The 23,692-nt window shown below is 40.0% G+C and overlaps 2 protein-coding genes and 1 pseudogene across 2 annotated transcripts in view; all 3 read left to right on the top strand.

The window, feature by feature from the left end:
• Window positions 1-572: 572 nt before the first annotated feature.
• LOC150002190 (cytochrome c oxidase subunit 6B1 pseudogene) lies at window positions 573-832 on the top strand (annotated as a pseudogene).
• A 1,186-nt stretch (window positions 833-2,018) lies between these two features.
• Window positions 2,019-23,692, top strand: part of AKR1D1 (aldo-keto reductase family 1 member D1) — a 36,516-nt gene continuing 14,842 nt past the window's right edge. Inside the window, exons 1-3 of the mRNA XM_090286812.1 lie at window positions 2,019-2,175; window positions 12,893-13,060; window positions 19,726-19,842. Of these exons, the coding sequence (XP_090142938.1) occupies window positions 2,083-2,175; window positions 12,893-13,060; window positions 19,726-19,842 (378 nt within the window). The 5' untranslated portion in view covers window positions 2,019-2,082. The remainder of the gene's footprint in view (window positions 2,176-12,892; window positions 13,061-19,725; window positions 19,843-23,692) is intronic.
• LOC150002192 (ferritin, heavy subunit-like) lies at window positions 5,451-6,377 on the top strand. Its single transcript, XM_090287760.1, has 2 exons — window positions 5,451-5,483; window positions 5,757-6,377. Exons 1-2 carry the CDS (start codon window positions 5,451-5,453, stop codon window positions 6,375-6,377), a joined length of 654 nt encoding a protein of 217 aa, XP_090143886.1.

Genomic DNA, 23,692 nt, shown 5'->3' on the forward strand with positions numbered 1-23,692 from the left:
CATGTGCCCTGACTGGGGATTGAACCACAACCTTTTTGTTGTTGTTGTTATGGGACAGTATTTCAGCAAGAAGTTATGGTGACTTCTCATCCTGGCACTGGAACCCTGGACAGGGGGGCCTGGTGTGGGGCTGGAACCCCTCACTCCTTAGAGGGGACCTGTCCAGCTGAGATATCCCTCCCAATTTTTATTCATCATACCCGTGGGTCTGGGACAGGCCCATTCAGTGTCTCCACCCTCCTTCCTGTCTCAATGTGGTTTCTTCTTTAATTCCATAGTTGTAGGACTTCAGGCGGTTCTGAATGATGGTTGTTCTGTAGTTTAGATATAACTCTGATGTGACTGTGGGAGGAGGTGAGTACTGTATTTACCTAGGCTGCCATCTTGACCAGAACACTAGAAGAATTTTTTTAAAACATGCAATACATGACTTTTACTCAGGGACACAGACTTCTTTTTCTTTAGATTGTCAAATAAAAAATAAATGACAACGGGGCAAGACTAAGACCTCTTTGCTGAGGGTCCCATTGAGTTGTGTGTGGCTTTAGGGGAAATCTTTAAGAGTCGGGAACATGGCAGAAGACATTGAGACCAAAATCAGGAACTACAAGACTGCCCCTTTTGATAGCCACTTCCCCAACCAGAACCAGACCAGGAACTGTTGGCAGAACGACCTGGACTTCCACCACTGTGAGAAGGCATCACTGCTAAATGGGGCGTTGTCTCTGTGTGTGAATGGTACCAGCATGTATACCAGTCCGTTTGCCCCATATCCTGGGTGTCGGCCTGGGACGACCACCAGGCAGAAGGTTTATTTCCTGGGAAGATCTGAACTGGCTGCATCCCGCCTGTCCTATGCCATCCATTCTTCTCCCAGGGAGGTAAGGGATGACCTGGATACATCCCATCCTGGGATCCTGAATCATGGCTTAACTAATAATAAATACATGTTGGAAAAACGTAAAAAAATTACAACGGCCAACACAACAATAACCATCTGGTGTAAATGAATCAATATTATTCCTTTTTTTCCTTTTTCGGTCAGATCAGCAAAAAATATATTTTTTGGTGTGCCACAGAATTTTAATAATTAATTTATGTGTGCCATCAGATGAGAAGGTTGAAAATTGCTGCCTTAGAGGAAGACTGTAATAGACAATTGTCTAATTATTACTTCTTTTCTTTTTCTTAACAATATCTGGAATCTTTCCAGGAGGGATTACCTCCACATCCACATTTAGAAATGGCTTCTAATTCTCTGAAGCCAGTCAAATCAGTCTTTTATTTCTTTTGACCCCATGAGTGACTTAAGCAGTAATCATTCAATGAAGAAGGTCAGTTGAGGCAACAAAAAGACTCCATTCCTGGATTATTGTTGAGATACGGAGGAAGCTCTCTTTTTTTGTTGGACTTGAACCTAGAAGAGAGTCACCTCAAGGACTGGTTACTGTCTTTCAATGATAAGAGAAGAGTTAGCTGAGAGAGGCAGGAGACAAAGGGAAGAACTGGAGAGGGAGGAACTGGTTCTTGGCCATATCATTTTTTCCCTCTAGTCCAGTGTTTCCCAAATTTAACCAGGTGATAAAAATCCCAGACCTCTTCTCTGTCCTCTGCATCACAATCTCCAGGGAAGTCCTGGGAAACGACTCTAGTCTCCCCTCAAGTTAGCCCTAATGTTGAAGTTTTCAGGAATATGAACCAATAAATTGCCTTTATAGTTTAAGAGAATTTGAGATAGATTGTTACTTCGCAATAAGAGCATCCTACCTGGTAGAACGCAGCTAGATTTGTTTCCTTGTTTGTTTGTTTGTTTGTTTTTTCCATCTTTTCTCTGAAGAGGAGTAAGCATAAACTCGTAATGAGTTATTTAGATGTCTGATAAAGTTCAAAGGACAACCTCAGTTAGGATTTACAGGACAGTCTGTAAGAGAACAGGTTGAGAAATAGATCTGTCAATCTCTCCCCCCTCCCACTGCTCCTCCCTCTGGCCCTCCTTTCTTTGGTTAAATAGGCCCTAGGTTACCTGTTCAAAAAGTGTTCAGAATCACTCCCAGAAATTTGAAGTCCTGGGCTCTCTCCAAGATGTACCTCAGTGCAGCAGATCACCGTATCCCTCTAAGCGACGGAAACAGCATTCCTATCATCGGGCTTGGTACCTACTCAGATCCTAAGTTGGTAAGTTTATCTCTCTTTCTATTTGTTTCTTCATATAAGAAACTTTCCTAAAGCATAATCTGTTTTTCATTTTGAATGGGTCTCATTGATTTATTTTTTTTTGCAATAGTGAAAGCAACCTCCAAGGGCTAATGTTTGGCTGAATGAGTATTGGGCCAAACATTATATGATATCAGTTTGTGATTTAAAATGATTTTGGATTAGAGGATGGGACCTTTCTGCTTCCCTTACTAAAATTCAGTTGGATGCTTGTTTTCTGATTCATCTCAGGCACATGAAACTACTGCATTTGTGGCCTGTGATTTTTATTTTAAGTTCATATATTTGAGGATTTTTAGTTTAGTCTAACAAACATATAGTGAAAACCTACCATGTGTGAAGCACTAAGATCCAGAAACCTCAAATATGAAGAGAATAGTCTCTGCTACCTAGGGATTAAAAATCTAAAACAAGAGACACACTTTCTAATAACTAATTAATGAAAAATGAAGATGAGGGTAAATGCTGTCCTAGAAATACAAACAGTATCTCTCTGAAAACACAGGAAAGAGAATGGTTAATTTTTTTTTCTTTTATTTTAAATTTTGTTTTCCAATTACAGCTTACATTCAATATTATTTTGTATTACCTTCTGGTATATAGTATAGTAGTTAGATAATCATGAACTTAGAAGGTGACTTCCAAGTATTTCAAATACGATCCTGGCACCAAAAATAGTTATTACAATATTATTTACTGTATTGCCTCTGCTGTACTTTATATCCCTGTGATTATTTTGTAACTGCCAATTTGTATTTCATAATCCCTTCACTGTTTTCACCCAGAAGCCCCACCCTACTCCAAACTGTCAACCGTTGGTTTGTTCTCTGTATTTATGAGTCTGCTTCTGTGTTGTTTGTTCATTTATTTTGTTCTTGAGATTTTACATATAAGTGAGATCATATGCTCTTTGTCCTTCTCTGTCTGACTTATTTCAGTTAGCATAAATACCCTCTAGACAGCGGTTCTCAACCTGTGGGTCGTGACCCCTTTGGGAGTCGAACAACCCTTTCACAGGGGTCACCTGAGACCATCAGAAAACACATATATAATTACATATTGCTTTTGTGATTAATCACTATGCTTTAATTACATTCAATTTGTAACAATGAAAATACATCCTGCATATCAGATATTTACATTACAAGTCATAACAGTAACAAAATTACAGTTATGAAGTAGCAACTAAAATAATTTTATGGTTGGGGGTCACCACAACATGAGGAGCTGTATTAAAGGGTCTTGGCATTAGGAAGGTTGAGAACCAATGCCACTAGATAAGTGATTTTCAAACTCTGTCATCCCGTGGCACACATAAACTAATTACTAAAATTCTGAAGCACACCAAAAAATATATTCTATTTTTTGTGGATCTGAGAAAAAAAATAGGTATAGTTTTGATTCACTCACACTGGACTCCTAAATCTGTATTTCCTATTCTGTTTGTTATATCTCCCTATACAACTGTGGACTGGCTACATTAGAACCACCTGGGACATTTTTTTTTATTTAATCCAGATCCTTAGGCTTCATCTCAGGTCTATAGAATCTGGATCTCTAGGGATAGAGCCTAAGAAAATGCATTTAACATGCTCCTTGGATAAATCTGCTATACAATGAAGTATGCACCTCTAAGTCAACATGACAAAATATGTTCATCATCTCTCCTTCCCCCCAAAACACTCCTCCTCCTAGCAAATAGTACCACCCCCAGCCATCCAAGCTAGAAATCTAAGGGCATTTGCTCGTTCTGCCCTCTTCTTCACTTCTCCCCTTTTCTGCATTCCATGCTTAATGATTGCTAAATCAGTGTTGAATTTATCTCAGAAACATTTCCTCAGTTTACAGCCTGCTCTTTATCCATTCTCACCACCTTAGTTTAGGTTCTTATTTTATCTTTTGGCTATCCTTCCCGTTTTGTTCCCCTCCAATTAATTATCCAAAGTGGAGCTATGGGGAGCTCCCTCGGGCCCAAATCTGATCATGTCACTCTTCTATTTAATCATTTCAATGGCCCCCTATCAATTATAATGTAGAGTTCACATCCCTTTCCTTGCATACTGGGTCTTAACGGTTCAGTCAAGACCCATCTGTCCAGCAGCTCCTACCACCACTCTTCCACCCTCTCCCTATGGGGAAAACATACCAACCTAGGTTCTTCAGACATCACTCCCATCTCCATGCCTTTGAACATGCTGCCTTCTACCTGGGACCCCCTTTCTCTTGATTTGTTCATGTGGCTAACTTCTACTAAACCTTGAGGACTCAGCTTCAGGATAGCTCTCCTTAGAATCCCATGTCCCGGCCAGCACAACTTGCCCCTCCTGTGTGTTCACGTAGCCCCTTCTGCTTGCCTCTATTGTTGCACTTACCATACTATATTGTAATCATTGTTGCTCTGCAATCTTCCCCACATGACTGTGAAATTCATTAGGAAGGGGACTATGTCTTGCTTAGCTCTATCTTCCCAGCATAGTGTCTAGTAGGTAATGGGTTTTCAGCTAATGTTTGTCCAACTAGTGAATGAGTTTTTGAAAGGGGATGCATATGTATGTGAATATCAGAGGGCATAGATATGCAAGTGGATACTATAATAATACCTAATTTTTTTGAACACTTAACCATGTGCCAGGAACTCTTTTAAGTGCTTCACATTAATGCATGTTCTGATTTAATTCTCACATTTTGAATGAAATACCCAGTTGTATAGATGAGAACACAGAGGTTGAATAAATTGCCCCAAACTTAAACTGCTAAGGAACAGAGCAGGGATTTTAACCAATGTGCTTTGGGTTCAGATCTTATGCTTTAATCCCTATACTCTATTGTCTGTTATGAATGTATCTTATATTTAATGAAGCTGTGTATTTCTGACTATGACTTCCTGTGTATATTTCTGTGAGTGAGAGTATCTAGGAACACATGCTCTGAAATATATATCCTAGGAAATATAAATGCTATGGGTTAGAGACATTCACGAGCAGTCATGTGCCATTTCCCAAAAAGAGTTGTAACTTACTTAAGTGACATACACCACTTAAAGAATATGAAATAAGAGGAACCCTGCTAGAAGTGATCATGTGTGCACAAACCACATTTGTGATCAGAAATATTATCAGTTGTACAATAACATATGAAGTTAATGGTATGTCTCAGAAAATCAGAAACTCTAATGTGAAGAAAGATACACAACATGTATCCAGTCGGTCTGGGTTAGGAGAAGAGGTAGAGCTGGGATGAAGGCGGCCGATGGGAGCGGAGAGAGTGGAGTATCTCATGCCAAGCAGACTCATGGCTTTCTGCTCCGAGCCCAGAAACTGAAAACTCCTTTATTATCTACCCAGGGCTGATGAGGCAGAGGCTTAGAACACCTGTCCCCAGTTGCTCACCCTGAAATAAAAATACTAATTTAGATTTAACCTCAGAATCAGTCTTATTCCTGGCGGTGCGGTCTGGTGGCAATGTTTAGTCTTCTCCACTTAACATGCCTGAGAGTCTCTTCAAAACCTTTCATTTAAGAGGTCCTATAGGTTGCTGGGTAGCACTGTTTATGCCTGGTTCTCTCTAAAGCTGAAGTGGCCTCCCAGGTTAAGAACCTCATCTCTGAAGAGTGTAGGATTGCTCTTAATCACGTGCCAGCTTCTGAGCTGCACATCAGTGATGCTTATTTATCTATGTCCTGTTATTACAATGGAGACGTGGGAGCACCTCTCTTTGCTCTCTTTGCCACATTCTTCGAAGACCAAGCTGAGGTGAAGAGGGAGCATGGGAAACAGTTTCTAAGATATCTGAGAAGCCGTGAGAATCAAATCTGCCTTCTGGTGATTGAGAGGCCTGATATGGAAAACTGGGGAACTGGCATAAAAGCCCTCAAATCTGCTCGGGAGTTGGAGAACAAGTTAACCCAGCTTCTGTCAAACCTGAAGACCGTGGCTTCTGAAGACAGTGATAAAGATCTCTTACGTTTCATGGGAACGTACCTGGATAGACAGAAGAGGAACACAAACTCTCTGGAACTCCAGCATCCATATCATAAGGGATTAGAAAAGCAGGCCCAGCAAGAAGACAACCCCCCCCTCCAAAAAAAAGCCTGCCGAACAGTCTTAACATCTGAAGGCAACATAGCAAGTCTTCCCACTGTAGTAGGTCCCAGAATCAGCTAATTAAGAATCTTAATTGTCTCCAATTGACAGAAGACTGTTTTCCTTCCTTGTTGTGCATACAAATAAATCTGTTTTTGCAAAAACAAAACAAAAAACAAACCCTTCCACTCCTCAAGAGCTACAGTTGAGGTAACTCTTTTAACTGGAACTCATTCATGTTTTGTGTACATAGTCAATCCAGTCAATAGTTCTCATGGCTCCTGTTCAGTTGTGATTACAGAAGTCAGAGCAGGACACCAAGTGAAGATCTAGGCATGTCTTCGGTGGGGGATGGGGTCGGAGCAGAGATGGGAGGCTCAAATAAGGAAGACGAACGCCGTCTCCTCCAACATCTGCCTGGTCTGGGGTCCCCTGGAACGTGTGGAGACAGGAACGGTGGGGAAGTGGCTTGGAAAAAGTTTTATGGAGCCATGTGAGGCTGACCAACCCAGCTGCTCCTGACTTACAGAGGCTCATTTTTCTCTCTCAATGTGCCCACCTTTCTTGTCGAGGTGCTTCGTGCCTATGGACTCAGGGAATCTGAGACGAACCAACATTCAGTGGCACTAAGCACTCTGTGTATTACCTCACCGAATGATCACTAATGAAAAAACTGAAGGGTACAAATCATCTCTGTGACTTTTCTCTATGGAAGCTTCCCCGAATGCTTTCATGCAGGGATGAAATAGTCTATAATAGCCCCCCAACACATCTGCCTTATTTCTAGCTCTCTCCCCACAGCTCCTTCTGGGTAAGTCTGATAGCCAAGAGACTTGAGTCTTATTCCTTTTTTTTTTCTTTGCTTTGTTAGGAATTAATTCACTTTGTACAAATATCAGCTCATAGAGTTAACAGCTAATATTAGCCAAAAACTTCAAGTAAAATTCAAGAATACTACCAGGTGTGCAAATGACACAAATCCAGGATGATGGCAACTGTTTTGGAAAATGAACAATAATTCAGTTCCATAAGCGTTTCTTGTATGCCTACCACATGTGAGGCATTTTTGTATGCAATACAGGAATCAAAACAATGGGCTAGAAACAAGGAATTCAAATTCTGTAAGCGGATGACTGAGGCAGCAGAAACAAATACACATATAACCACAGGATAAGGCAAAGCTGAAGCATCTTAAGAGAGATAACACTTGTTCAAAGATGTAGCTCAAGGAATGTCAAGCTGTGGGGAGGAGGTGGAGTAGGAAGGTGGATGGGGTCATAATTGATCCAGTATTTCTTCCTGGGTAGCTCTGATGAGATTTCTGTACCTGCAAATAGTTTTTACAACCTGGAGAGTGAGCCAACAGCTTTGCACATGGGGCAAAGGAGAGGTGACATCCGAGCCCTTAAGAAACACGAAAGGAGCCTGAAATTGTTGCGGCTACGTAAGTGAGATTGAACACACCGGAGCAGATGATTGAAGCAAGCAAAGGATTTATTTGCCGGTGGTCAGGCAGAGAACTTGTCTCAAACAAAGCACTGACAGGAATGGGATTTTAGGCAGGGTTTATATAGGATTTGGCTCCTCTAGTGAGAAGCTGCTTTTGGGAAGCAGGGGGTCAGGACAGGGCTGCAGGAGTGTCAAACAGGAATAATGTTCTCAGGGCCAAAAGTTCTCAGGGCCATAAAGTTATCTCTGGCGGTAGCATAGCTCTCCAGCCAGGAACGAATTCTCTGCAAAGCAATTTATCTTCAAAGGGCTAGATATCCTGTAAAATATAACTTCACAAATGTTATAAACAAGACACAAGCAAATAGAAGAAGATAGGGGCTGGGGTCTTTTAGCTTGTAAATCACCGAATGGCTGCGACACTCCTCCCTTACATTCCTTTCTCTAAGGCTTTTTAGCAAGTCTTTGCTACTTCTTACAGAGAACATCTGAAGCTCCTACATATTTACATATTTAGCAAACCTCTGTGACTTTTTACAGAGAATAGCTGATGCCTCTACAAAACATCAAGTCCATTCTGCCCCTGGGCTGGAGGAAGTAGAGCACACAAGGCTCAGAACCCCTTCTCAGAACCATGCCATCTTTTCAATATCCCTTGCTTTCTCCTTAAGATCCATCTCATCCCCCTCCTCTGCTCAACCCAGGGAGCATTGGAAAAAGAAACAGCAATCAGGAAACAAAATATATAATGGCAGTTACCAATGTGTCCTCATATATCAATAATCACCCTATATGTAAATAGATTGAATTTACTAATCAAAAAGCACAGAGCAGGTGACAAATCTCAGCTCCGAAGACAAACATAGGCTCAAAGGGAAGGGGTGAAAGCTAATTCTCTAAGCAAATGGTATCCAGAATAAAATGGGCACAGCCATACTGATATCAGACAAAACAGATTTCAAGACCAAAAAAGAAACAAAAGACAATAATGAACATTTTATAATAAAGGGGACAATCCACCAAGAATACATACATTTATTAATATACACACACCCAACCTAGGAGCACCAAAATATATAAAGCACATTAACAGACCCAAAGGGAGAAATTAATAGTAGCACAATAAATAATAGTAGGAGACCATATCACCCCACTTACACCAATGGATAGATCATCTAGACAGAAAGTAAACAAACAAACAAAAAAATCAGCCTTAAATCAATACTAGAGCGGATGGACTTAATAAGCATTTAGAAAGCCTTTCACCACAAAGTGACAGAATACAAATTCTTCTCAATTGTACATGGAGCATTATCAAGGGTAAACAATATGTTGGAACACACACAAAAAAAATCTCAATAAATTTAATAAAATTGAAATGATATCAGCACTTTTTCCAACCACAATAATATAAACAGGAAATCAACTACAAGAAGAGAACTAGAAAATTATGAATATGTGGAGATCAGACAACATGCTGTCAACAACTATTGGGTCAATGAAGAAATTGAATGATGCATAGAGACAAATGAAAATAAAAATATAACACACCAAAATCTTTGGGATGCACCAAAAGGATGCTCAAATAGAACTTTATAGCAATACAGGCCTCCTTCAAAAAACAAGAAAAACACCAAATAAACAACCTTACACCTTAAGGAACTAGAAGAAGAACATATGAAGCCCAACATTATTAGAAGGATGAAAATAATAAAAATACAGGCAGAAATAAAAGAAACAGAATAAAAAGATAATAGAAAATGTTTTCTATTGGTTCTTTCAAAATATTTTTTTAAATGATAAAATTTAGCTAGAGTCACTGAGGAAAAAAGAGGTAAGTCAAATAAAATCAGAGGTGAATGAGGAGAAGTTATTATGGATACCACAGAAATATAAATGATTATAAGAGAATACTATAGGAGATCCAAGATGGTGGCAGGGTTGGTGGAAATCACACTTACCTCCTCCCAGAACCAAATAGGAATTACAACTAAATTATAATACAATCAACCTGAATAACCAACTGAAGACTAGCTGAACAGAACTCTGAGAACCACGGACATACAGAAGAGCCATGTGGAGAGTAGGAGGAAGGGTAGAGATGAGAAAATGACAGGTCCCACACTGACATGCAGTGTGGTAGGGAATGCAGAGGGATATCTCAGCTGCAGAGGACCCCTCTGAGGAGAGAAGGGTCTCAGCCCCAGTCCAGGCTCTGAGCCAGGAGTCCCAGTGCCAAGAAGAAAAGCCCACATACTATCTTTGTATAAAAATAAGTGGAGAATCCATCTACCAGGGACAGCCGGGAAGCTGCTAGAAACCCAGGCACCCCCTCAAAGCACCAACGCACAAAATTGCATTCACAAGTATTCACCCCGGGCTCCAATGGAGGAAGGGTAACTCAGCGCAAACTAAAGTCATACGGGGTGAGACTGGGTTGTGTGGCTTGAGGGAGAGGGCTAGAGGGATATCCGCCATTGCCCCCGAGCTGAGTCCTCTCCCAGGTCACCCACAGACATGGTTTCTTCTGCACTTCCCTCCATAATGTGTCAGCCCAGAGAGCTGCACTGGCCCCAACCTCCTGACTCCCTGTGGCCTAGCCCTGCCAAGCTCCTGCCTTGCGAAAAAATTAGCTAGCTGCAGGCACCCTGGGCCTGCTGCAGTTTTTCTTATAAGGCTCTCCAGGAGGTTCATTTAGACTCGGGGGGTGTCAGAGACACACTGGAAGAGACGGCCATGTGGCTCTGGGGCAAGGGCCCTTTTACCCACTAGCCCAGCTGGCAATGCTCTGCCAACACACACACGGCATCATCCTGGGGATAACCACTGTCCCACCCTCCAGATTCCCTGTGGACCCTGCCTGCCAAGCTGTCATTGTTCGCAGATGACACGATACTATAGAGAGAGAACCCTAAAGATTTCACCAAAAACTACTAGCACTGATAAATGAATTTAGTATAGTAGTAGGATACAAAATAACTATCCCCAAATCGGTTGCATTTTCATACACCAGTAATGAACTATCAGAAAGGGAAACTAAAAAAATAACCCCATTTTCAACTGCCTCAAAAAATAAAATTAAATTCCTCGGAATAAATTTAACCAAGTAGGTAAAAGACTTATACTTGGAAAATTACAAGACACTGAAAAAAGAAACTAAAGAAAATGGAAATAAATAGACGCATATGCCATGCTCGTGGATAGGAAGAATTAACATCATTAAAATGTCCATATTACCCAAAACAAATATATATATTTGAGTATTAAATAACTCATATAAGTACAAAAAAGATGAAACCAAAAAACCCGATTAAAAACTGGCAGAGATCTGAATAGACATTTTTCTGAGGAAAACATAGAGATGGCCAACGGGCATATGAAGAAAAATGTTTACCGTCACTAATTATTAAGGAAATGCAAATCAAAATTGCAATGTGATACTATCTCATAACTATTAGAATGGCTTTTATCCCGAGGACAGTATTGAAGAGGATGTGGAGAAAAAGGCACCCTTATACACTGTTGGAGGGATTGTAAATCGGTGCAACCACTGTGAAAACAGTAAGGAGGGTCCTCGAAAAATTAAGAATGCAACTACCACATGATCCAGCCATTCCTCTTTTGGGTATTTATCCAAAGAATATGAAAACACTAATTTGAAAAGACATACGTACCCTTATGTTAATGCAGTATTATTTACAATAGCCAAGATATGGTAAAAACCTACGTGTCTACGAACAGATAAATGGGTAAAGACAATTTAATATATATAGAAAAATATTATTCAGCTATAAAAAAGATTAAATATTGCCATTTGTGACAACATGATGAATCTTGAGGATTCTATGCTAAATGAAATAGGTAAGACAGAAAAGGACAAAAACCACTTATGTGTGGAATATAAAACAAAAATGTAATAAACTAAGAAAATAAAACAAAAAAGTTCATAGATATAGACAACAAAATGGTGGTTACCAGAAGGGAAGGTGATTGGGGGGGCAGGGTAAAATAAGTAAGGGGGGGTCAAATATATAATAGTGAAAGGAAACTAAACTTTTGGTAGTGAGCACACAATAGAGTATAAAGATACCAAATTATAATGTTGCACACCTGAAATTTATGTAATGTTATCAACAAATGGCATGCAAATTTTTAAAAAGTCATCATAACTAAAGAACAGTAATTTATGTGCAGTCTGAAAAATGGATACCTCGTGTTAAGAGTTTGTCACTTTTTTTCCAGTCAATATTCAGGGGAGAGGATATTCTCATTCTTATGCTTCATGCTGGTTAATAAAATAAACAACATTTTGGCTACTAAATTTGATCAGAACATACCTTGAAAAGTCTAGCATGCCCCTCAACAATCTTTTTTCCCAGCCTTATTGAGGTCTAATTGACGTACAAAATAACTGCACATACTTAAAGTATACAATCAGATGAGCTTCACACAAATACGAACCCATGAAGCCATCACCACATTCGAGATGGTGAATGTATCCATCACTGCCAAGCTTCTTCATGATCCTTTGCAATCACATGTAATCCCATGTCCACAACCCCCACCCCAGGCAATCACTGATCTGTGTCTGTCGCTATAAATTAGTTTTCATTTTCTAGCATTTGATATAAATGGAATCATAAAATATCTATTCTTTTTGGTTTGGCTTCTCTCCTTCAGTATAATTATTTGATAGCATCCATGTTGCTGTGTGTATCAATAGTTTATTGCTTTTCTATTACTGGGTAGTATTCCATTCCATGGATATATCTCAGTTCATTCACCCAAGCCTTTGATTTATAATTGAGCAATCGCCCATAAACTTGTGCCCTCCTATAGAACAGATAACATGAGATCTCCTGTCACTGATAAAATTGACGAAGTCACATTTCTGAAGGCACAAAGCTGAGGGTGGTCCCGGGATGATGGATGGAGTCTCCCACTGAGGGCAGGACACTCCTTGGGAGGCCTTTTTTTCCAGCCTCCAGTTACCATCTTCCAAGCACAACAGCAAAGAATTGGGAACCTGACATGTTCACTTGTTCACTTGAAAACAATGGACAGCAAATTGTCCTGATTAATAACGATTCCACTAAAGGGAAGACTCATTTCTTTTCTCCCAAACCCCAACCTCCTTGTCATTTCAGGCCCCTAAGGGGATCTGTGTGACATCAGTGAAGACAGCCATAGACATTGGGTACCGGCACATCGATGGGGCCTACGTCTACCAGAACGAACACGAGGTGGGCGAAGCCATCAGAGAGAAGATAGCGGAAGGAAAGGTGCGGAGAGAGGAGATTTTCTACTGTGGAAAGGTGAGAGCTTTCCTCCGCCCTCCCTCTCCTCGTATTAATGGTGGGCCTGACATCACTTTTCTCGGCCAAGGGATGTTGGACTCCCCAAGAGGAACGAATTTTCAAATGCCAAATTCCTTACTCAGGCCAAGAACTTAGGGACTGATGAGGCCCTTGAAGGGGGCTTAGGGCTAAACTCCTTCATACATGGGCAAGGATTTAAAACGTATGCAAAGAAACAAATCCACAAAGCACATCTGGGGAGTGGAGGGAGAGGAGGAAATGGCCCATGTTACAGAAACATTTGCCAAACTTTCTCTAAAAGGGCAGCCTTCTTTTTCTTTCGTGTTTGCCTATTTGTTCAGAGACCACTAATTTTTTTATTGAGCTATAATTCACACATAATGTTCACCATTTAAAATCAGTGGTTTTTAGTGAATTCACAAAAGTTGCACAACTATAACCACTACCAAATTTCATAATATTTTCATCACTTTAAAAAAAAAAAAGAAAACCCATGCCCGCTAGCAGTCACTTCCCGCTGACCCCTCCCCCACCCTCCCCTCGTCACTGGCAACCACTGGCCTACTTTCTGTCTCCCTAGTTTTCCTGTTTTGAACATTTCATACAAATGAAATCATACAGTAGGTGGCCTTTGTGTCTAGCTTCTTTCACGCTGTGCAGTGTTTCTAGGTCCATCCAAGTTGTAACATACATCAGAATATCATTTCTTTTAATGGCCAAATAATATTCCATTGTATGGATATACCACATTTGTTTAGATCCCTACCTTGTGAACAACTTAAAACTCCAGTGTTAGAAATCACTATGCATTGAAGAGCAATCAGAAAGATCAAGCATCATGATTAAAATGAAAGCCAGTGAGAAAATGGAATGTATATTTACAGGCAGCTCTGCAGGAATATAACACAATTCTCTTGAGGGTTCTAAACAGAAAAAGATACTGCTTCTGATTTCACCCACCCTCCAGCCCTCCCTCCTTCCAGCTCCCCACTTGGGCTTCTTCCATGTTCTCCAGGCATTTGTGACTCCCCAAATCATCAGCCACTTTTGGGTTATGGTTCCAAGGGCCACATGGAGACATGGTCCCAAAATATCAGACTGAAGCTTTTCACTTTATGAAAACTTTACAATTCTGGTTCTTATAGATTTTATTATTACATAGTCTGTCATTAGAATAAAACATGAAACCTTAAACAGCTGCTCTCCAGCCATTTTAGTAGAAGAGTCAACTTGACTTCATAGCCTGCCCAGAGCCAGAAATATTTCTGAAAACTTTGACTTATCTTAAATATCTTTTTAACTTTTGCGTTGTCTCCATAATTTATTCTTGTTTGTTTCACGTAAGAATGAGGTTTTAAATACCACCAAGAAAAATGGACCCCAAATTTTTCCTTCTTATCTCTTTGGTGAACAGTAAAGCTGTTGCATTATCACATTGGAAAAATTGAACCGAATTAAATTAACTATTTCATAAAGTCGCTATGAGTTAACATTTACAAAATACTTAGACGGTACCTATTACAAAGCTGATACTATATGGGTTTGTTGAGTAAAAATAATTAAAATAATACGAAGCAGAGCTTTCAGTGCAATGGGATGACAGCAATAACACCAAAGGGGCCCTCAGTAACAACCAAACCCATTTTCCCACTATTCCCTTCACCTGAAGTTTTCTCTTCTCTGTGCTTTGAAGGCAAGACAAATACAATAATTGCCCAACATAAGAAAAAAAATCAAATTTTACTAGTTTTGCTTGCCCTTACGTGTGACTAAAAAGGAACAGAGATTTAGAACTTTTTTCCCAAAGAAATCTTTCAGCAAACTTGATGCTTCAAGAAGATGTACTAATTTATCCCAAGACTCTGAGTACCCCTCAGCAACCTATGTTTCACTGACTTCAAGGGTACACATGCTCCAACTTGACAATCTAAGCCTTAATCTTTTGGTCCCTAACACTTTAGAGATTGAGCAATTCATTTTTCCTTTTTTTTTTTTTTTTTGTTAAGCAATCTAAGTTTATTTTATTAACTTTATTTTTCCCACACTTCTCAAAGTATAATTGATATGTAGCATGTGAATTTAAGGTGTACAATATATTGTGAAATGACTGTCACCATAGTGTCAGCTAACACCTCCACCCCTTCACGTAAATACCACTCCTTGTTGGTAGTGAGAACATTCCAGACCTACTCTCCTAGCAACTTGAAAGTATAGAATGCAGCATTATTGGCGATAATCACTATGCTGTACATTAGACCCCCAGAACTTATTTATCTCATAATTAGAAGTTTGCGCCCTTCGGCCAACATCTCCCCGTTTTCATTCACACATCGTTGTCGACCTGCCGGCCTTGTTGTGGGCTAAGGCCGGGATCTCCCAGCCCACCATTTTGGTGACATCATCAGTTCGGCCAGACACCCAGTAAGTTCTCAGGAGAAATTGGCAGAATTTCCCTGGGGTGTGAGTGGGAAACGAGAACAAAGGAGCAGTGAGATGGTTTCTAAATCTTTGCCATAATCTAAAATTGCATCAGCTTCTGCACTGCCTGCCACCTGTGAAGGACACAGTGAAGTTGCTCACACAACCGCATTTCTTGCTCAGATGAAGCACATCTTTTATCAGAGTGACATGAAGTTCAAGTGCCCTGCCCAGTTCAGTAGAACCATTCAGATACATGTTCCCTGGTGACACAATGAGGAAAAGTTTAAGGGCTGAGAGCCAGTTAGGAAATTAGCACTGAGCAGAGGAAGACCCGGGCTCCAAATGAGGCCCTCTTGTAGTTCAGGTGGATCTTTATGTCTCTGATCCTGTATTCTCTTTTTAAAATAATTTTTATCTTTCAATTACAGTTGATGTACAATATTATATTGGTTTTCAGTGTACAACCCAGTGGCGAGACACTTACATAACTTATGAAATGATTGCCCTGATAATTCTGGTACTCATCTGGCACCACACAGTTATTCCCGTATTATTGACTGTGTTCCCTGTGCTGCACTTTACATCCCTGTGACTGTTCTATGACAACCAATTTGTACCCCTTAAGCCCTTCACCTCTTCCACCCACCCCCCTCCCATCTGGCAACCGTCAAAATGTCCTCTGCATCTGAGTCTGTTGCCATTTCTGCTTATTGAGTTTATTTTGTTTTCTACATTCCACTGATAAGTGAAATCATATGGCATTTGCCTTTCTCTAGTCTGACTTTTGTCACTCAGCACAATGGCCCGTAGGGACATCCATGCTGTTGCAGATGGCAATATTTCTTTTTTTTTTTTTTTTTTTAAGGCTAAGCCATACTTCATTGTATATATGCGCCACTTCTTCTTTGTCCACTTATCTATTTTTGATAGTTTGTTTTTATTGTACTTTTTCCGTTACCATTTATCCCCGTTACAATGTCTTCCACCTCCAGCTACCCTCTTTCCCTCACAATCACACACTGCTGTCAGTGACCATGAGTCCTTTTTCTTTTTGCTCAATCCCTCCATGCCCCAAACACCCCTCCCAGAGCTGTCAGCCTGCTCTCTGTGAATCTGTCTCTATTTCACTTGTTAATTCAGTGTGTTCATTAGATTCCACATATGAGTGAAATCATAAGCTATTTGTCTTTCTCTGACTGGCTTATTTCAGTCAGCATAATGTTCTCCAGGTCCATCCATACTTCCACTAAGGGTAAGATTTCCTTCTTTTTTATGGCTAAGTAGTATTCCATTGGGTAAATGTACCACAGCTTTTTTATCCACTCATCTGCTGATGGGCACTTGGACTTTTTCTAAATCTCAGTTATTGTAAATAACGCTGCAATTAACATACGGGTGCATACATTCTCTGAATTAATATTTTGGGTTTCTTCAGATAAATTCCCAGAAATGGAATCACTGCATCATAAGGCAGTTCCATTTTTAATTTTTTGAGATAATGCCACACTGCTTTCCACAGTGGCTGCAGCAAACTGCATTCCCACCAATAGTGTGCAGGGTTCCCTTTTCTCCATCCACATCCCTGCCAACACTTGCTCTTTGTTGATTTATTAATGCTAGCCACTCTGACAGGTGTGATGTAGTATCTCATTGTGGTTTAAATCTGCATTTTTCCGATGCTTAGTGATGCTGAGCATCCTTTCATATGCCTGTTGACCATCTGTATGTCCTCTTTGGAGAGGTGTCTATTCAGGCCCTCTGCCCATATTTTAATTGGATTGTTTGGTTTTCTGTTGTTGAATTTTATAAATTCTTTATAAATTCTGGATAAAAACCCATAGCAGATATATCAGTGAATGCTATATCCACTCATATATTGATGGTCACTTAAGTTGCTTCCATATCTTGACTATTGCAAATTATGCTGCAATGAACATATGGATACATATTCTGGTACTATATTCTGATGAAGTTATACTATGGTATCAAGAGTAATATCAGTTTGTCTATACTCAGATAAAACTTCAACATAAACATGTTTTTGTGCAATAAAATGTGTATGAAGACTCTGTAAAAAGGACTGAATTATTACACTGGGGAACATAATTTTCACTGAGTTAGATCTGACACTTGTTTTTTACTAACTTTTGGCATTTGAATCCAAAAATGACCCCAGTTTTTCTTGATCATGTCAACGTTTTAAGGTACAGGGTACCCTCCCTTTGCCCCAGAAATCATACAAAAAAATACATACAAAGGAAAATAAAGAAAAAATTACCTGAATATACTGTTTATTTAGAGTTATTTATTCATGTAAAGGCTATATATTGTTACTGTAAGTCAAATTGTGTACAAGTAGTAAAGTTCTGCTACCAAACATACATATTAAGGTATTTTGTCTTTTCAAACGACAGGCTAGGAAATGCCAAACTGAGATACTTGAAACAGTCTCCTTCAGGTGGCAAAGCTTTCACAGATTGCTTCATGAGACCCAGTTTTACGTGCAGAGGTGGGAATATAATGTTTTTTCATCAGCAAGTGGCTCAAGTAGAATGTTTGGATCACCAGGTCTGAGGTCAGATCTTGGAGGCCAATTCGATTCCACCCAATGCTTCTCACGAGCTCTGCTGTCCCACATGCACAGAAAACAGGGATACTTGGTGTATCCGCATTGCTGACCAAGAATGAAGCAGACCATTTTAAGGTCAACACAGATGATCCAATTGTGCTTGTGATATTGCAACAGATCAATGACTCTCTTTATGTCTTCATATTCTTCATGAAAACTGAAGTTGGCTGAATGGCCAACTGGGACTGCACCAGATAAACTGCCATTGTGGAGGAGGACACACTTCACGCTCTACTTTGAGCTATCGATGAACAGTTGCCATTCAGATGCATTATAGATTGGAATTTCCAATTCCTCCACTAAAACATGTATGTTATGGCAATACACAGAGCCACCATCACTTCAGAAGTACTGCAGAAATGCACTTTCTCTTGATCAAAATTAGGATACCTTTGCTCCTTTTTCAAGCAAATTTTTCTCGTGCAGTCTTGATGCTAGGAGTTCTTTTATTTTTTTTTTTTTCAAATGTATTTTATTGATTATATTGTTACAATAGTTCCAATTTTCTCCCCTTTGCTCCCCTCCACCCAGCATCTCCCTCCCCAATGCTAGGAGTTCTTGATGCTAGTCGTAAATCTCATGCCAAATCATTCAACTCATGCTGATCAAATCCCTTCAAACTGAGTCACCTTTAATTTCAAAATCCTCATCGTTGCTGTCACTTAGTTCTTCACCACACTCCTGTTTTTCAAAAGAGGGTAGTTCAGTGGAAACTGGCACTGGGATTTCAGTCGAATGAGGCACTGGGTGTATAGCTGATGGTAGACTAGGACACTCTATTTTACAATTATTTTTCTTGTTATATCCTGACGTTTTCACTACACAAAAGTAACAGTCACTTGAATGATCTCTGGGCTCTTGCCAAACCATACGTATACCAAATGGCAATTTATCACGTGTTCCCTTCGTCCACATCCATAACCTCTCGACACATTGCTTGCACACCTTGTGAGGGGCCCAAGACTTACCTTGATCACCAAGTTTTACTTTAAAATATGCAAAATAGGCTTGCCTGACAAATGTGCTAATGTTTGTCCTCTGACTGGGAATGGTGAAACTGCCACAGATATAACAAAATGAATCAGGGTTGTTTAGGCACTTACGATGAGAAATAGCAGAGGCAGACATGATCTGAAGGAAAGGAAATAAGTATGTATGTAAACAAAAAAAATAAATTTCTTGTATACAGACAAGAACTCGGACTACTTTGGAATATGATTCACTATATAGAGCGGCACACAACCTCTCACCACACTGTCTCATGTGTAACTGAATAGCCTAGACAAGTATGAACCTGTCGCTAGTCTCCAAGGTCATCCCCCACGCCTCCCCACTTGAGGGAGGTTTGCTCTCAGCCAACAGGAGAGCACTAGTGCTTCCCTTGATCCAGGCTCAATCCAGCCTAGAGTGGTTGCATTAAGATAAGCTGTACAGAAAAACACTTGACGTGATAGAAGAAAACTAACTGCAGTTTTGAAATCAGAATGCCTATTCAAGTCTAAAACAGCTGAAAAATCTAACTCAACAGGAGTTACGTTAAAAAGTGTTCCCCTGTGTTATTTTTGTTAAAAATAGCATGGACATTATTTAACTATCCCTTTTATCCTTTCAGCTTTGGTGTACAGATCATGACCCAGAGAATGTCCGCCCATGCCTGGAGAGGACACTCAAGGGTCTCCAGCTAGATTATATTGATCTTTACATTATTGAATTACCCATGGCTTTTAAGGTGAGTTCAGAAACTTAAAGTTTTGGCCTCTGCTCTTTGGCAAGCATGCCCTAGTTCATTACTTAGCACCATAGAATGTTATTGTTTTGTTACTGTAGATCAAACAGCAATCATCTAGCCCAACAAATGAGCAAGAAGATTATGTATAACAGACTCAGGCTTGGATCCCATGTTTCTTGATTCATAACCCAATGCACTTTTCAAAAAAGATTTTATTTATTTATATTTCGAGAGAGGGGAAAGGAGGGAGAACGAGAGGGAGAGAAACAACAATGTGTGGTTGCCTCTCCCACCCCCCGCAACTGGGGGCCTGGCCCATAACCCAGGCATGTGCCCTGACTGGGAATTGAACCGGCAACCCTTTGGTTTGCAGGCCAGTGCTCAGCCACTGAGTCACACCAGCCAGGGCCCAATGCATTTTTTATTATATCACATCTTTACACCCGTAGTTTAAACTCTCTCCATAAAACCATCACATAGTTTCCAAACAGCAGTCCATATTTTTAGTTGTCTGGCATCCAGACACACTCTTCTTGCCATTCACATCATTGTGAAAATGTCCCTGCACTACATAATGCAAAATAATACAATATATATACAGCTGAAAAGTTATTCACCTTCTATCCCCTCCAAAGGGAAATAATCCAGAGTGGTGAGGTTTTCTGGAGTTAGCAACAAGATCAGGGTGCTAGCTATTCCTCTAGTTCAATTGCACTTTTTCCTTGAACTTCCTCAATCTGTAAACTCAGTGTTAATTTAACCACCAACAACACATCTCATATACACTGCTGAAGAGGAGTAAGTGCTTTACAATTTCATTGAGGGGAGGAGAGATTGAAAATGAATCTGGTTACGTGTGCACAAGGCAAATCAGATCCTGCTAGTCAGGAAAAACAAGGACTCTCTCCCATGGTAGCAGCTAGAATTCCTTTATACAATCCACCTGGATACCCCTGTTCTGTTTTCTGGGAGCCCTTTCCTTGGTGACCCTCCTCCGTGGTCACAACCATCATGAACTCTGGGAAAGATTCCTCTGTTGCATTCTACTTCATGCAGATGCATATGGAGTTTCAAGCTTCACAATGGCCTTGGTAATGCAAGGCTTTTATTGGTCAGGTTGGGATTTCATAGAGAAGACAATATCCCTTAAAATTGTATTAGGCTTTCAGCAAATTCACATTTAGTCAGCTCCATTAAAAAAATAATTAAAACTAGAAATCGTATAGGGTCAATTTCTTATATCTAATGCTCAGCCCGTGGTTTCTGCATCTTAGTAAAGAACCTTCTTGTTCTGTTCATATGCTCAGTCTTCAGGTTAATAATCCCCATCTGGCTTGAAATAATACAAAACAGAGAGGCACAGCTAATGTATTCCTTGCACCTAGTCTGCTTCCTATTGAATGGTGCTCCTTTGTCACACAGGGCATCCATGGCCTGAGATCTTGCCTTCAGAGATATTGACAAGAATTCTACCAAAGTCCAATTTTATTTCCCTCTAGGATTCTTACCTTCCTGTCTTGGCTGACACTGACTTTTCTAATTCTAGAAGACCCAGAGCTGAACTTCTGCAATTTTGATGGCATCTAGAAGCAGAAAGTAGCTGTTTTAGCAAAATATGACCTTACCTCTCATCTTACAAGCCGAGTAGCAAATAAACACACTTATCTTTCTTTAGGACCTTACTGAAGGCTACAAAAATAGCCAATAGACTTTAACACCCAACATTTTTCTACTAAGTTCCCTAAAGCTTCAATCTCATTGTCAGAGTCTCTAGATGCAGCAAAGCAACAATCTAACAAGATGCCATGCTATTGAATAGGAAGTACAGCCAATTCTCAGCTGGATGTGGGAAACTCCTCATTGTCCATAATCCCACATGGACCTAGCCAATTCCACACTTCTGGTCCATTACTTGCCATACCCCACAACTCTGGATAAGTCAGGACACTTGTTATAAGTGGCAGAAGTCCAAATTAAATTGGAATTAGCAAAAAGGGAACTAAGAAGTCCAAGGAATATCTAATTCAGGCACCATGAGGTCCAGAAGTTTAGATTATGTATCTACACTCTGGCCCTTTCTCTATCCCTGTGTTCTAGTTGGCTTCCTTCTCAAAAATCTCTTCCTGTATGATGATAAAATGCCTATTGACATAGTAAGCATACATTTTCAATACAACTTAAGAGTTCAGAAAAAGAGAGACTACACATTAAATCTCATAGAGAAATACTGACTAGCCTTGCTTAGGTCATGTATTATACCTGTTGCTGACTAATCTTTGTACAAGGGCATGGGTGACTGATTAACACCTATGGCCAAGAGTTGGAGCTCGGTCAGCCCACACAAACAATGTGGAATGAGCTCCTCTGTAGAGGATGGCATAAGGATTGTAGAAAACAAAATACCAGATTCCCACTGTACCCATTAGAGGTCACTTAGCAAGCACAGTGGTACAAAGCAGAGCTCTAGAGCCAGGCTGCCTAGTTCGAATCCCAGCTCTGTCACATGTGATCCAGATGACTGGTCAAGTTATTACATGATCTCATAACATATCTCCTAAACATGGTGCATTGGAAAGAGTATGGGCTTTGGAGTCACACAGAAGAGGGACTGATCTTCAGCTTTATTACTTACTAGCATAGTCACTTTGATATTTCTGAACATCAATTTCATGATCAGTCAATTGGAGACAATAATAACTAACTTGCCAAGAGTTGTGAGGAGTCATTAAAATTATATATATGTGAAATTACTGACACAATGACTGACATTTCATAGATAATAAAAGACTATATTATTAAATGGCCAGGTAGAAATATATATCCCTCCCTGGCTGGTGTGACTCAGTGGATTGAATGCCAGCCTGAAAACTGAAAGGTTGCCAGTTCAATTCCCAGTCAGGGCACATGCCTGGGTTGTGGGCCAGGTCCCCAGTTGGGGGCATGGGAGAGGCAACCAATCAGTTTCTCTCACACATCAATGTTTCTCTCCCTCTCTTTCTCTCTCCCTTCCACTCTCTCTAAATACATAATTTTTTTTTTTAAAAATCCTCCCTCCTTGGGTGTTTAAAAAGAAAGAAAGTAATATATATCCTAATATACAGAATATATTATTTCACACAAGAGAAACTTGAGGCCCCAGGCAATGAAGTAGCTAACTCAGGTTTAAAAGCCATCAGAATTGGGACCAGATCCTGGGTCCGCTTATGTGAATCCCTTATTTATTCTCCTACACTAAAAGCCCCTTCTGCCTTATTCTTTTTAAAAGATGAATGATGTTTTTAAAACATAAATAAAATTACTACTGAACGGGAATGAGAATCAATAGCATGGGTTTCTGGAGGGTTGAATTATTCTTTTAATAATGCCTTACAGAAGGAACAGGAGTAGAGGAAAAAGATCATGGGATTATCCAATGAAGGATTAATAAAGTAGGCACAGTGGAAGCTAAGAGGAACATCACAGAAAATATCTAACATGTGTTCAGGTGTGAGAAGGACTTAATTAAAATCTGGGGAAGTGCAAATTATTATCAGAGTTCATGACACAGGCATAAAACTATTCCAGAAGAGAAGTAAAATTGGAAAATGCAAAAGGCAAGAAATCTGGAGGGAGACTGGAGTGGAAATGCGGGTCATAGGTGGAGAAGGTCAAAGGGACAGAGAAGGTAATTAACACGCATGATTATGTGGCATGAAGGAATAAAGAGACGTTTTCCTGCTCTCCATGAGACAGGAGGAAGTTGAGCCCAAACTCTCTTTGCTAAAGAAAGAATAATCACCAGGGGAAATTTCTGTTCAGGAGAGATGGCAGAAAAAACAAACTTTTTTAATATAATAAATTTTGTCCAACT

The sequence above is a fragment of the Furipterus horrens genome, unplaced genomic scaffold (genome assembly GCF_987537825.1).
Source record: "Furipterus horrens unplaced genomic scaffold, mFurHor1.1.pri manual_scaffold_9, whole genome shotgun sequence".
In the NCBI taxonomy this organism is placed as follows: Eukaryota; Metazoa; Chordata; class Mammalia; order Chiroptera; family Furipteridae; genus Furipterus; species Furipterus horrens.